This window comes from Phallusia mammillata, chromosome 2 (assembly GCF_965637545.1).
Source record: "Phallusia mammillata chromosome 2, kaPhaMamm4.hap1.1, whole genome shotgun sequence".
NCBI classification, from domain to species: Eukaryota; Metazoa; Chordata; class Ascidiacea; order Phlebobranchia; family Ascidiidae; genus Phallusia; species Phallusia mammillata.
In genome coordinates, this window is record NC_137253.1 from 15,382,206 (window position 1) to 15,396,334 (window position 14,129).

Here is a 14,129-nt window from a genome sequence, read left to right on the forward strand (position 1 = left end):
GTCATTGGAATTGGATGTGCTTTCAAAACTAATAAACAGAAACATCAAGTTTGCTGATGAAACAAATACATTCCTATTTAATGTCAAAGTTGAAAAATGAAAAATGATTACATCAATGCCCCAGTACGTTCAAAGTAAAATTTATTGATGCTGTACGGATCTGGAAATGCCAATCCAACCTTCAGAAACATGTTTATTACAAAATCCCTCGGAAAAGTATTTTAAATCGATAAGATAATCTTCTACGACATCCGCAATGTCGTGTTAATACCTTGAATCTGATTTGAAGGAATCTGTTGCCATCACACCCATACCCACTTGAAATCCCGTTCAAAACCATAAACCACAAGGAACGTTTTTCATGCTATCGGCACTCAAGCAAAGTTTTTGCCTGCGTCAGTACGAAACAAACACCTACACAACAAGCTCTCTTGCTCTATAGTGATACGGCCTAGTGATGAAAGTAACATAATTTCCTACCGGAACAATGCGGTATATGACAATATCGTCCAATAAGGCAATAACTGGGGCATTGATGTTTACAATTTATTGATGGTGTACGGATTACAAAAATACTTTTGCCAGTTGACCTCTATAAAGTTCATATTATGTCTGGCAGCAACAGCTTATATTTAGCATGTTTTAGTTTCTTCAACGTCTTCTAAACTAGTTTTACTTCAAGTAATGTACATGTACTAAACATTCAACCATAGCTATTTACAAAAGTTTTGTTTAGCATGACGCCAACAAGGCTGTAAACGTCATGAAAACTATCAGATGTAGATGGTACAAGATACTTCGGGAGGCGGCACAAGTTGTAGTTGATAATACCAGCTTCGTCGTAGTTTCAGTCCTCATAGCCACAGTTGCGTTTAACGACAAGTTCGTAGTAGCAGATGCAACCTTTAAAAAAATTACACAATTTAGTTTTTATGTTTGTTTAGCTTAATAGTCGTAAACCAAATTACTTACAGTTGCCCTGACAGGACTTCCAGTGTATCGAAATCCGACTTCAAGAGGTTGGTCGCTGGTTGATTTTAATGCAATGTACAAAGGTTTGCTGCCAGAAGTCTCATCAATTTCTCTGCGTGATCTTAAAAAAAATTCCTCCAAAATCGACCTGATGTTTAAATCATTGGAATTGATTGTAATAACAGGAGTAGTTCCCTGTTAAAAAGATATAGTTGTTAAACTTAGTTGAGCTAAAATGTGTTGCATCAATACTACATTTGTTATTTGTGCAAACGTTTAGCGCATAAATTGCATTGTTTTGTCTGTGTTTTAAACATATTCCCAAATCAACTTATCTGATTAAAACTTACAGGTGTTATTACAACCGAAAAATCATGCACAGCTGAGCTTGGATTTTCAATGGTTCCGGAAACATAGACGATCCCTGATCCACTGTCGGGAGGCACGTGGAATTCAATCATAACTGATCCGTTACTTGGAAGCTGAATGGTTGAGTAGTATGTATTTCCAGGTGGTACGCTCACTTCAACTGTTGTGTTGTCCTTGAAAGCAAGGATTGCAGAATGTCATCTATGTCACTAAGCTTAGTTTAACATTATATGGTACCGGAATTTCGGCAGATGCCGTGCAAGCATCATTGTTTAGTTCACCTCTCAGCACAGTTATCAATTGACTGAAGTCGTCCAGCTCAAATATTCGGCGTGGAACTCCAGCAATCTCCTTAAGTTGATTATGATTGATATCACTTCCAATCCCAACAGCAAAGATGATAATTCCATCTGCTCGTGCCTAAAAATTGGTACAAAATGTTTTCGTATTAACCTTTGGGCATTTACAAATCTTTGCAGCAACGCGTACCATTTGTGAAGGAGCCAAAACTTCGTCTAAACTCCCTCCATCAGTAAGAACAATCAAAATGCGAGGAACTCTTTCTGAGAGTGGTCTAAGGCCGAATGTCTCATTGAAACCATTTTGCACAACTTCATTTATGGCGTTTCCAGTGCTTGTTGCTCCTGTGTCGCGAAACAAAGTTTTAGTTGTTTTCAATAAACACAATAAACAGCAGCATTCAAAGCAACCTCTGGCTATGTTGCAATAAAGATCAATGACTGCTTATTGTTAGTATATGCACAAAACAAACAAACCAACAAAATATGAAGTTGCAAGGACTTTGTTAAAAAAAATCAGTGTTGTTTTTGTGCTCGTTGAAGTGACTAATAAAATTGTGATCATCTGAATACACTGAGAAACCAAAGCGAACAGCGTCCGGTGCAATGAAAAACTCGGATGAAAGATTTGCGACGAACTGCAAAGTTGTTCGAAAATTGCTTGGTCCAACACTGCGTGAACTATCCACCAACAACCAAATGTCAAGTTTGGAAACATTGCAACCTTAATAAATACAAGTAAATACTTAGGTTCTGATTAAAGCGGTCACAAACTCAAGCCAGCATGAAACTAACCATTTGCAGTTACATAAGTAGTTACACGCTCCTGAAAACTCTGTGCATTTCCTGTGAGATTGTAATAGGTATTCCACCAGTTTGCTTGTTGGTCAAGTGGCCCAGGAACACTTGTACCAGCCAACAGTTGAACATAAAGACGAGCAGCCAAAGCTGACGTAAGCGGAATCCTAAAAAGTATCATACCATTTTTCCGCAGAAATGAATTGAAAGTAAGTTTTGGTGTTTAATCGGTAAACTATTTTCGGGTGTTTTTACCCCTGAATTGAAATATAACTTTTTCAAAAAGCGTGTGGTTGCAGGACAGAAATCAGCTGATATCCGGAAGGTTTTTAACAAAAACAAATAACTTAAACATTACGCTTGTCCGTCGTTCTATTCTCTTTTACCTAAAATTGGGGTTGTTTGAAAGATCAGTGATATTTGTTCCAAACTCTATGCTTGCTGGTGTGAGATATTGATTCAAAGAAAGCAAAACGCTGGAGTCAGACAACTGGGATGAAATATTCGGTGTGATCTAAAACACAAAACCTAATTAATCTGGTGTCGGTTGCATAAAATACTGTGGAGATAAAAAAATATTTGTAGTCGTGTCTTACACATTGCCAGTGATGCCAATGTATCATTTTTGGCTGGTTTAGAATTGTGAAATAAAACGACTCGCTAGAAAAATACATTTCGAAGATGGAAATGTAATTGAATGATAATAGCCTACATGTGTACGGTAGTCCACCAATGCAATTCAACGTTTTTTTGCAGGCATAAATTTTTCATAGCAAACATTTACAATTCAACATTGATTTTTGCACACAATTTTTTTTTCAATGCAAAATCTATTTTGTAGTTTAAATTTTTTGGGGACCAGGTCGAATGGTGTGTCAAATTTTATGGTACAACGCACAAACATGGTAATTGTGGATAGTTATCACTTTAAAGGTTCCTCTAACATAGGGGTGTCCAACCTTTTTGGCCAAAGTGCCACATACGGTTTACGAATGATTGCGCGGGCCACTTGAGTGTTACTGCTAATTGGGAATCTTAGGAATAGCTGTCTTATAATTTCTAATTAAAATCGTCACACCAAAATTCTAATCTTAGAAATGTGAATTATCCTCGTTTACAGTTATAATAACAATAAACGCACCAAGATATAGTTAAGTCACCAAAGTTTTTCCCACACGTCGACATTTCATTGTGAAGTTTGGCACTGTTTTTCTCTAACAAGTTTGGTAATATTCGGTGAGATGGTCGATGGAGCAATGCGAAGTGATTTTTCCATATGGCTGTCAGAAATTACTGATCTTACAGGGGATTTAAAGTCACATGTCAACCTTTCTTGAAAAGTTCTGTTAGCGTTACTTGCTTTTTGTTTCCTGTTTGGCATAATCTATATCACTGCAGAGTGCGGAAGATGTTTTACTGCTAAATGCGTTTTGCGCGAGTCTCTCAAACAAGATGTATCTCAATGAACCAAGAAACATTACTGACTGCCTCTTGAAGCACGAGTCAGATAGTGATATGACAATGTAGAAATTGTGATGCGTAACAATGTGCATTGTGCAAACAATAAATGCCAATTTTTAGAAATGAAAGTTCCCCATAAATTACGTAGGCGATTAAGTTGCCAATATGAGTCATTTCAAAAAATACCACGTGGGCCACTCAGAACTTCCTGCGGGCCAAGGGTTGGACACCCCTGCTCTAACACATAATGTCGTTACAGTCAGCGATCCACCAACACATTTAGCAGATCTTCGTCAGCCGCAGGGCTGGATTAACTATTAGACAAAGCCGTAGGCTACTTGTCATGAGGAAAAGGGCGCATGCCACTCAAGCTTTTACAACAAAAGTTTTATTTATTTCAAATTGAAATGCACCGCCAAATCGGTTTTTCCGCCTACTATACAACAAGAATTTTAGCTTTCGGGCTTACTTTGTTTGCCACAAATCAGTGTTTGTAGTTTGGAGTCATCACTGTATGTGGCACCAGCATAATAAAACTTCCAAAGGGTTCAAAGACACTTAGAATAAGCAAGAGCATGGGGCATTAACAATGCCGCCAGCACAAGCATGGGGCATTAACAATGCCGCCAGCACAAGCGGCAGTATTTTTCGAAGTCGATTTATTGTGGATGGTTTGGTATCAAATCAGACGCTAAACTGCCAAAGTTAGTCAAGTAGCTTTTATTAGGGCCCCGACAAAAAAAATGTCGAGCCGATCTGTGACCTTAGTCACACGTGGAAATTTTGGTACCATTGCTGTGCCTTCATACTTTACTTTAGCACGGCTGTAGCCCCCCGCAATGCCTTTAATCGCTATTAAAAGGCCTTTCAACTGTTAGATGACATATTTTTAAATGTTTGCGTCCAAAAAACTTGTTGTACGGAAAAACAAACTTAGGAAAGATACTGGAGAGAAATGCTTTTGCAAAAAAAACTGTTGAATTGCACCTGTGGGCCACCATACATGTGTGATCATAGTAGCCAATATCCCACCTACTGCAGATCTCGCCACGCACACACATTTTACTGAAAACATTCCATGCACCCCTTCGTACCTCCTGAGGTTGTCATGGTTTAGCAAACCAAAACCAGTTTATGCATTTCGTCCCATGACCGTTACTAACAACATAGTTCTAACTGAAATTAGTATCACCTACTTCCCAAATACCACCCATTGCGTTGTTAATGTCCATTCCAAAATTTGTTTCAATCAAAGCAATACGTTTCAGCAACCCAAAGTCATTTGGAAACACATTAAGTGCTTCAATTTTTGCAATCGATGCATCCACAACATCTTCACCACTCGCATCAGGCACCAAAGTCAAATCAACAGACTGTGTTCTGTAAGAAGTTAATAATCAAACTGTTTTGAAAATGACTTGACTTGGGATCTACCATAGATTTACCATATCTCGTATTTGTCTGTGATTCTGCAAATATAAATTCCTACCTGACAACTTCAAGCAGATTCCATAAAAGGAATACCAATCCAAACTTTAAAAACATTTTTATGACAAAAAATCTTTGACAAATGTTTGAAATGGAGAAGAGGATCTTTCACAACATCTGCAATGACATATTGACTCACGGAATCTGGTTTGAATGCATATGTTACCACCACACCCATACACACAAACCCATTGGAAAATCCCGTTCAAACCCACTAATTGCCTAGCAAAGGGACGGTTTTCACGCTATTGGTCTTCAAAAGAGAGAGACATGTGATGTTTTCGCTTGAGTCATTGCGAAATAAATCGTTTTGTTACTGGAACAAACCGGCATTTGTCAATGCTGGTCCGAAATTTAAATATTAAGAAAAAAAAGGCACTGAATTAAATGAAAATCAAAACGATTAAAGGTGTGGCATAAAATTTTCACTGAGACAAAATATTGTAGGGATTGCAAAGGGAGTAGATAGATTTCATAATAAAATCAGGTTTTTGTTCACAATATTAAATCTCCATGATGCATTTGAAAAATCCGAAAACTTTTCCTCCATGTAACTTAGTATTATTACGGGTTTTTGACACATGAAGCTTCCAATTTGAACCTTGATTAGCCTATTTTATGTGGGAATATGGTGTGAAGCGCCTCAGCCGACAAGACAAAATGTTATCAGGGGGGCCTAGCAAGTGTCTGATAAACACAAACACTAGCAGTCATGTATACGCCCGTACTATATTTAACCCAAATGCCCGAAGCTAAATTTGCCTTGAAAGAGCAGTGTTTATTGACGCGTAGACTTTTCATTCATTTACTCCAATGGTTGAATTTATCACCTAATTGTCCCTTCTAAATGAATGGTTTTTGATGACCTATCTGTTGCGTAATTACCAATATGACTATCCCTCACACTGTGTTGGTGGAAACAACGGAAGCGTAAAAGGCTGGCGGTTTACCAATAAAAATTATAAGGAAACTGTATTGTTTGTTATGTTTCCGTTTTTATGTAGCTCTGTTTTGAACGCCCATAGATGTTAAGAGAAATTAAAATACAGTTGTCGCACAATAGCAACCCGACTATTATAGATATACAGATAAGTCCTCATATAGTTGGTTATTAATTTGTTTGCCAGAAATTTTGTTTGTTTTCGTAGGTGTTTGTCTTGGTGCAAACGTTCATGCGTTTACTGTTTGTTTAAAAGTATGGAAAAATCAGAACCTGTATCAAGACCAACGGTACACAATTGTACATTGAAGCAAGATTCTTGCTCTGTTTCAAATGGTGAGACAAAGATATCGCTGCATCCAAAGTACAAAATACCATCGCTTGTTCTTGGAGCTCTGTTTCTGGGATATGTCGTTTTCTCAGATAAACAAAGCAGCGACCTTGGGCTCTTCAACAAAGGAGGGATTTATTTAGCAGTTCTGATTTTCCTAGTCTTTGGCTTCATGCACGCAAAAAACGGACCCTTTATATGGCCACATCCAGCATTCTGGCGACTAATGCTATGCATCTGTGTTTTGTATGAAGTTCTTCTTGTCTTTGTGCTGTTTCAAAATGTTTCCGATGTGCGTTTCATGCTGACATATATTGATCCAAATTTAAATCAACCGCTAGACTTTCGAAGGTATGGTGGAAAGTGCGACTTATGGGAACCAGGCCACCCAAATGGACCATTCCATAATCTAATGGACAAAATGGACATTTTTGTACTTTCCCATTTAGTGGGATGGTTTGTCAAAACTCTAGTAGTACGAGACGTTTGGTTACTCAATTTTATGAGCATTCTTTTTGAGCTAATAGAGTACTCACTGGAACATCAGCTTCCAAATTTTTCAGAATGCTGGTGGGATCACTGGATTTTGGATTTCCTAATATGCAACGGGCTAGGTATTTATTTTGGAATGCGTCTTTTAAAGCATTTTTCTTTAAAGGAATACAGGTGGCACGAACTGTGGAGTAATTCTTCATGTCGCCCTGAAATACATACTGTCGGTAGTAATTTTAAACAAAAGTTGACTTGGAGACCAACTACAAAATTGTCAAAATGGTTGCTTGTCTGTACATTAGCTGCATTAAGTCTGCTGGTAGAATTAAACGGTTTCTACCTTAAGTTTATACTCTGGATTTCGCCTAACCATCGAATATGTTCAATAAGACTGTTAGCCTATGCCCTCTGGGGAAGTGTCATTTGTAAAGAAATACATCTTTATCTTCACGGGAATACTAAAAAAGTTGGCCTGCAAACTTGGTTAATGTGTGCCATTATTAGTACAGAGTTTTTGATTATCGTTAAGTTTGGCGGAAACATTCTGTTGCTTCCGTTTCCAGTACCCATTAAGTTGCTATGGGCTGTGCTAATTCTCATTTTTATTTCATTCACAATTTGGAAATTTTCAAAACAAAAAGAAAATAAACGTCGAGGTTCGTTTAAAGTTAAACAATAACATCAGCACAATGCCAGAAATCTATTTGATTCACCCAATTGTGTGACAAAAAAGAAAAACAGCTTCAAAAAACCTGCATATGATCAACATCATCATATTTTTTACAGTAGGAATGCACTTCAGGGAATATGGAGAAAAATTTAATATTTGCACATAAATAATTAAATATATCTGAAGATAGTCACATATTGTAAAAAGACGGCATACGACATGTTCTGCTTTTTAGCTACACTTTTTTTCTAATTTTGCTGTTTAGTAATATACTCTTTGTAACATGTTAGCTCCAAACTACATAAATATTGTGCATTTGTGTTTTTTGTGTGTTTTAAATTGTGTCGTGTCCTTCCCTTTAGAAAAATAAATGGAAAATCTAAAATTACAAAATTCTTCTCAGCCACTGTTGGTTATTGGCTCAATTAGAAGTTCAAGGAGCGTTCTAATAGGCATGTTTTAATAATAGTAAGCCAAAACTTACTTTAACGATTCTGTTTGAAACTGCATTGAGCTTTTAATAATAAACAAATCGCGCGGTATTGTTTATTCTTTCAGCCCGTTTCCGTCGTTGTTACAAGTTCGTATGTGTGAAAACTCGATTGCGAAAGGTACAAGAAAAAGTGTTAAATAATTCTTGCGTCGTATTAAACAGTTTTCGCGTCTTATCAAGTATTTTTAAATGTTATCGAGGGAACCAACAAACATACCTGAAATATTGAATTTTGGTAACAAAAAATACCACCGGCTATAGACTCAACCCAATCCCAATCGCAAGCACTATAAAGCGAACAAAAACGGTATATTTATTAGCAAACGATGGTTTCATCGCCATTGTCAAATTAAACAACGTAAAAAACACGACAAATCTCTGTAAACACAACTTTTTACGATTCTGTTGAACTTATCGTAAGGTGTAGAGTTGTAGCCGAAGTGCATTTAATGGTAAGATAAAGTATAACATTATCCTCTGTTTGCAGGTAACGCCGCTTCCGTTTGGATGCTGTTAGTGTGGAAAGTTCTTTGGTGTTTACTATTATCGGAGTCGTACCCTTAAAAAGGATGTGGTTACAAGTAAATTAAACAAGTGAAAACAAACCGCTTAGCCTGCAGTAATACTAAATCACATAGATTTGCATTTAAAACAGCAAGATATCTTGAGCTTATTAACACCAAACCAGCATATTAACAACAAACGGGTTTGCAATTTTTGCAAAATGGAAATATTTTAGTACGTTGTACATAAATATAATACATTTACCTCTGCAATAGAAACTGTGAAATCATAGTTAGCGGAGTTAGGATTGCTTGTTGTCGAAGAAACATAGACTTCTCCTGTTTGTCCGTTTGAGCTTACATCGAATTCTACAGTTATGGAATTGTTGCGTGACACTTCATACGAGGCGTAAAACGGCTGGTTTTGTGCCACAGAAGTAGTTAGAGTGCTTCCCACCTGTGTGTTTAACTTTGTGTTGTTTAAATGGTACTTTTAGCGCTTTCCGCAAAAACCTAAGCGCATACGTGTTTCGCAACGTTTAAACATGATTTTATCATTCAATGTTTTATTTCGTTTAGAAAAAAAAGTATCTTTGATGCAAAAGCATAAATAGATATGTCGTGCTATAAGAAACAGAAAGTAACCAGATTTTTACACTTGATAATTTTACGCAAACGTAAAAACGCTTGACTGAGTGAACTGTCACACAAAAAGTAGCAAATTTGGTCAAAACTCATACTTGTAGTTGCGCTGGGGTTTTGATAATTCGTTGAAAAACTGAGTGTTGCAATTCATCCAGTGATTGTTCGAAGCTTTCGAGAATAAACGCATGACTAGTAGACGGTTGTTCAACCATGTCGTTCATGGCAACCTCGTCAATTCCGTTTCCTATACCAATCCCCAAGATTGTGATGCCAGCACTTCGAGCCTTCACAATCAAAATGTTTGTATGTAACTGTAACACAACTTGGTCTATTGACAAAAGCGTTAGTAATCTCCCTTACACTTATCTTACCTCTATCTTTAGGGTATGTTTCATATTAAATTACATGAATTACACAATAATGCATAGAAAAGGGCCCAATAATGCATCGAATTTCGGGGAGTACTGTAACGGGTAAAAAAAATCGCCAAACATTTGGTGATTCACATATTTTACAATTGTTCAAAGAGTGGATTTAAAACGTACGGTACGGGTGTTTTGTGAGGTAGATATTGTACGTATTTTTGCCACACTTTTAGTTCGGGGTATTTCCAACCCAAAGTCAATCGGCAAGTATTTGCGGTATTTCGGTATACGTCACCGTTTCGTTAAGTTACAAAACAGCACACCTGAATTGTAGCATTTGTTATGTCGTCCCTGCTGAGACCATCAGTAAGGACCACCACAATGCGAGGAATTCCGTCTGCTATTGGACTTGCCCCAGAACTAACGGCAAAGTTTACACTTGCAACTTCAGTTAAGGCAGATCCCAGAAATGTATTGTCTTTAGAAAAATGTTAACATGTAGATATGTGCAAAGTTGATAACGCTCAACATCTTTGGAGAGAAAAAATTAATGTCGATACACAACGCCAGTTCTTTGATTGCCGATGTCTTAAAAGATTTAATTGTTTTTATGTTTAATAAATGCTCTTTTTAAAAAGAATTTTTTAACTTGCGTTCTTATTATGTCCTTGGTTTTAGCATGCTAACACGCTGCAGCGTTCATTATTTTTTTGTTCATTGACAATCAGGATTTGTATTTTAATATAAAATAAAACGTAAACTTATTTACAGCACAAGAAAAGATGACCAAACTTGGCATTATTCTAACTTGCTGTATAAGTTTGTAAGAGAAGTGAGGACGAGTATTGTAGGAATTTGTATGGTTTTGGTTACGTAAATCAAAACTTTTATTTGGCAAACCTGCATATTTGACATATAGGCTGGTTTAGTCTTGTAGCAGTAAACCAAAAAGGAAGAAACATACTAACTTCCTGGATAGCTGATGGATTTTACGATGTTATTGAATTCCATTTGACTGTAGCTTGACCTAAAAGTGGATGCAGTGGAATGATTTAGAGAAAATACTGAAACTCCGGCCCTTGCTTTATCGATATCCGGGTTTACTTGTGACGTTATATTAACTATAAAATCCAAAGAAGTTTCAAAATTGTCTACTCCAACGCTCGCTGAGCCATCCAACATAAACCATATGTCAAGTGGTCTTGGTGTGGTAGCTGTAAAATACGCATCAACTTTTCTTCTGTTTAATTTTTTACCTCTTAATTTTTTTGCATTTACCTGTTGCACTATCTTCTGCCAATGTTGTGCTTTCGAAACTTGCAGCATCGCCGGTTGGTTTGTAATATGTGCTCCACCATATAGCTTGATCTTTCACAGAAGCTGGAAGGTCGATTGGTCCTTTAATCAGCTGAATGTACATTCGCGCAGCCAAAGCGGAGCGAAGTGGTATGCTGAATAAATATGCGATTGTGACATAACCAAGTCAGTCGCTGCTGAGTATAAAGTCTAAATTTATGTTTTTGTCTTACCTGTAATCATTATTGGTGAAATTACCAATATCGTTGCCAAAATTAACAATCGCCGCTGACACAAATTGCTCCAACCCCATTTGGTTCGTCGAAGCAGTTAATTGATCATGAATGTGACTTGATATCTAATTAAAAACTACGTTTACAAAACATAGTGAGTTTGTGCAAACAACCAGACCTGCCAAATTCCTTGTTCCAAGTTAGGAATGCTGCTGCCGTAATTTGTTTCTATGAGTGCAATGCGTTTAAGAAACTCAAAATCGTTTGTAAACACATTGAGTCGAGCTATTTTTTCAATGCAAGCATCCACGACATCTTCTCCGACGAAACCAGAACTCAAGGTTCCATCCAATGCATGATTTCTAAACGAAAAAAAAAACGTCTGATCATTTTACTAAAATTTAAATAAAACTTACTCACCTGACAAACAATGTGAAGATAACTGAACAAATCAAAAAAGTATCGACTGTAGTTCTCTTGGTCATGTTTAATTCACTTGAAAAATGTTAAATAACTGTCACGGTCTTAAATGCGCTACGTTAGGCAGAGCCTGCAACTAAACACAACATATAACCTTTAACTTGGTCAGACAAAAAGACCTTGCCTATATTCACAGAACAGGTAAAACTACAATCCCTATAATCCACTTTCTTTCGCGCTACGTTAGGCAGAGCCTGCAACTAAACACAACATATAACCTTTAACTTGGCCAGACAAAAAGACCTAGCCTATAGCCTATCCACAGAACAGGAAAAATTATAATCCCTACAATCCACTTTCTTTCACTGTTGTGTGGCCTATTGCTGCCCAGCGTTATACTTATATATGGGCCTATATGGTTACAAAAGAGTGCCCGAGAAATTTGATATTCGATAAGCCAGGCCTACACGATAGTTTTTCAACGGAACAGATGTTTAACACGTCGCTTAAATGCCCAATATATACGATTCACTGAAACGCTATTTCTTTCTGATATCAACCAACGCATGACAACAAAGAATAGAGACATTATTAATTTTTTTAATGATTTAGCTTCTAGAAGAGTCCATTGAAAACGAAAATAGCGAAATGTAGGTTACCCTTCTGTCGAATAGGTAAATAAACGGTCTGTTGAATAGGGCAGCGAGATGAAAATAAAACCCCTACACACAATAGGTTTCGCGCTTTACCAGCAGGCGAACGTTTAGTCTACTCCACAAGGCTTTTTGCGCAGACAATAAATAGACCGCAACCTTATACCAATAGCGAAAATGCACAGGGCACCGTTCCCAAGGTTGAAACCAGGGAGTCGAACTGCTTGTCATATGCAGTGCCGGATTAGAGGTCTGCTGGCCTGTAGGCACTTTTTATAAGGGTCCCGAAAATCAGGGTTGCCAACTAAAAAAAATAGAATTATCAGTGTTGCCAAATCATTGTCACAAAGAAAAGTGGCCTGGATTTTTGACTGGCCTGTAGGCAAGTGCCTACTTTGCCTAATGGTTAATCCGGCACTGGTCATATGGGTTGAGGTTCGGTTCGGGTTAACTTTGTTTTGTTTTTAGGGGTTCGGATTCGTTTCAGGTTTTAAACATGTATATTTTCGGGTTCGGGTTTTGTTCCGGCTCGGGCAAATTATCCGGTCCAAACCGGTTTGCGATTTTTAAACCGGTTCAAATTTTCATTCGTTAAATTTAATTCTAGTCTATTCATCATCTAGAATTTTTACAGTGTGATGTTATTTTTGATGCGCCCTATAACCGTTATCTTGCGTTTTCTTCAGTGCACTGTTTTAAAAAGAAATCACGAAATGTAAATACAGACTGTATTTTTACTGGTTCGGTTCCGGTTCTCAAACAAAATATGGAGTTCAACCCCGGTTCGGGTTTTTAGGAAATCGTCAGTTCCGGTTTGACTCCCTGGTTAATAGGAATTCACTTTTGTATCGATAGCTTTCGAAGTCTAATGCAACCACCTAGGCTAAATGATAGCTTTTACTCACTTAAACAGACTAGCTTTTACTTTCACTTGAACATTTTATTTTGAAAGAAACCCGAACTCCAATAGTCTCCAACAATGAAGAAAATTTGAAATTTAGAATTCGTCTTCGGCAAAAAAGGAGCACCCTTGATTTGCGGAATATGTTTGAAAACGTAATCGAAATTTGTTTTTGTAATTGGTGACTTTTTATAGACATTCTTTATTGATTTTCAGGAGATGTGCGGAAACAATGTGCTAAAATTTATATATTTTTGGATCAGGGGTTGCCACTAACCGTCACGGTTCACTTGGCAACAAGAAAGTTAATGATTCGCCCCTTGTGGAATAAATTACAGAAGAGAAACGTTTCTAGCCAGAGTTTAGCTTTATTGCATTGTTATTTCACGTCATCAACCGATAAAACGTTGTTCTATAATAATAACGAATAAGATTTGATGCTTTACGTCAATTGTATTACCTTCACTAAAATACGTTTCTGACCTCTCTGGTCTCTGGCAAAATTTGCATCAAAAAGAAACGGTATCATTTTTTTTTTCATTGCACGTTTGCAAAATGATAACTGGCACTTGTATTCATCGTCATTTTTTAAGTTTGCCAAAAAATGAGCATCGAACAATGCATTCCCATTTGGCATTAATAGATTTTCAGCTCTTGGTTTTTGAAGGTTCTGTTTTGTAGATATCATGCTTGGACTCAAGCTGAAATATGGTTGAAAAAATATGTCAGAACATTGCAGCATTGTGCCTTAATATGGTACTGGGGGACCGATTCAGCAAACATACATTTAATCAGTGTCA

The 14,129-nt window shown here is 37.1% G+C and overlaps 2 protein-coding genes and 1 pseudogene across 2 annotated transcripts; 1 reads left to right on the top strand and 2 right to left on the bottom strand.

Moving 5' to 3' along the window:
- Positions 1–732: 732 nt before the first annotated feature.
- Positions 733–5,444, bottom strand: LOC145213060 (uncharacterized). Its single transcript, XM_080081302.1, has 10 exons — positions 5,389–5,444; positions 5,096–5,279; positions 2,825–2,952; positions 2,436–2,605; positions 2,224–2,364; positions 1,831–1,985; positions 1,579–1,761; positions 1,323–1,514; positions 973–1,167; positions 733–903 (listed from the first exon to the last, which is right to left on the bottom strand). The coding sequence occupies exons 1-10, from the start codon at positions 5,442–5,444 to the stop codon at positions 733–735; spliced, it is 1,575 nt and encodes a 524-aa protein (XP_079937428.1).
- Positions 5,445–6,539: 1,095 nt separating this feature from the next.
- On the top strand, positions 6,540–8,026 carry LOC145212772 (phosphatidylserine synthase 2 pseudogene; annotated as a pseudogene).
- Positions 8,027–8,603: 577 nt separating this feature from the next.
- On the bottom strand, positions 8,604–11,955 carry LOC145212768 (uncharacterized). Its single transcript, XM_080081019.1, has 9 exons — positions 11,776–11,955; positions 11,534–11,717; positions 11,356–11,480; positions 11,105–11,277; positions 10,795–11,040; positions 10,150–10,304; positions 9,557–9,745; positions 9,082–9,273; positions 8,604–8,872 (listed from the first exon to the last, which is right to left on the bottom strand). The coding sequence occupies exons 1-9, from the start codon at positions 11,838–11,840 to the stop codon at positions 8,708–8,710; spliced, it is 1,494 nt and encodes a 497-aa protein (XP_079937145.1). The 5' UTR covers positions 11,841–11,955; the 3' UTR covers positions 8,604–8,707.
- Positions 11,956–14,129: the final 2,174 nt, after the last annotated feature.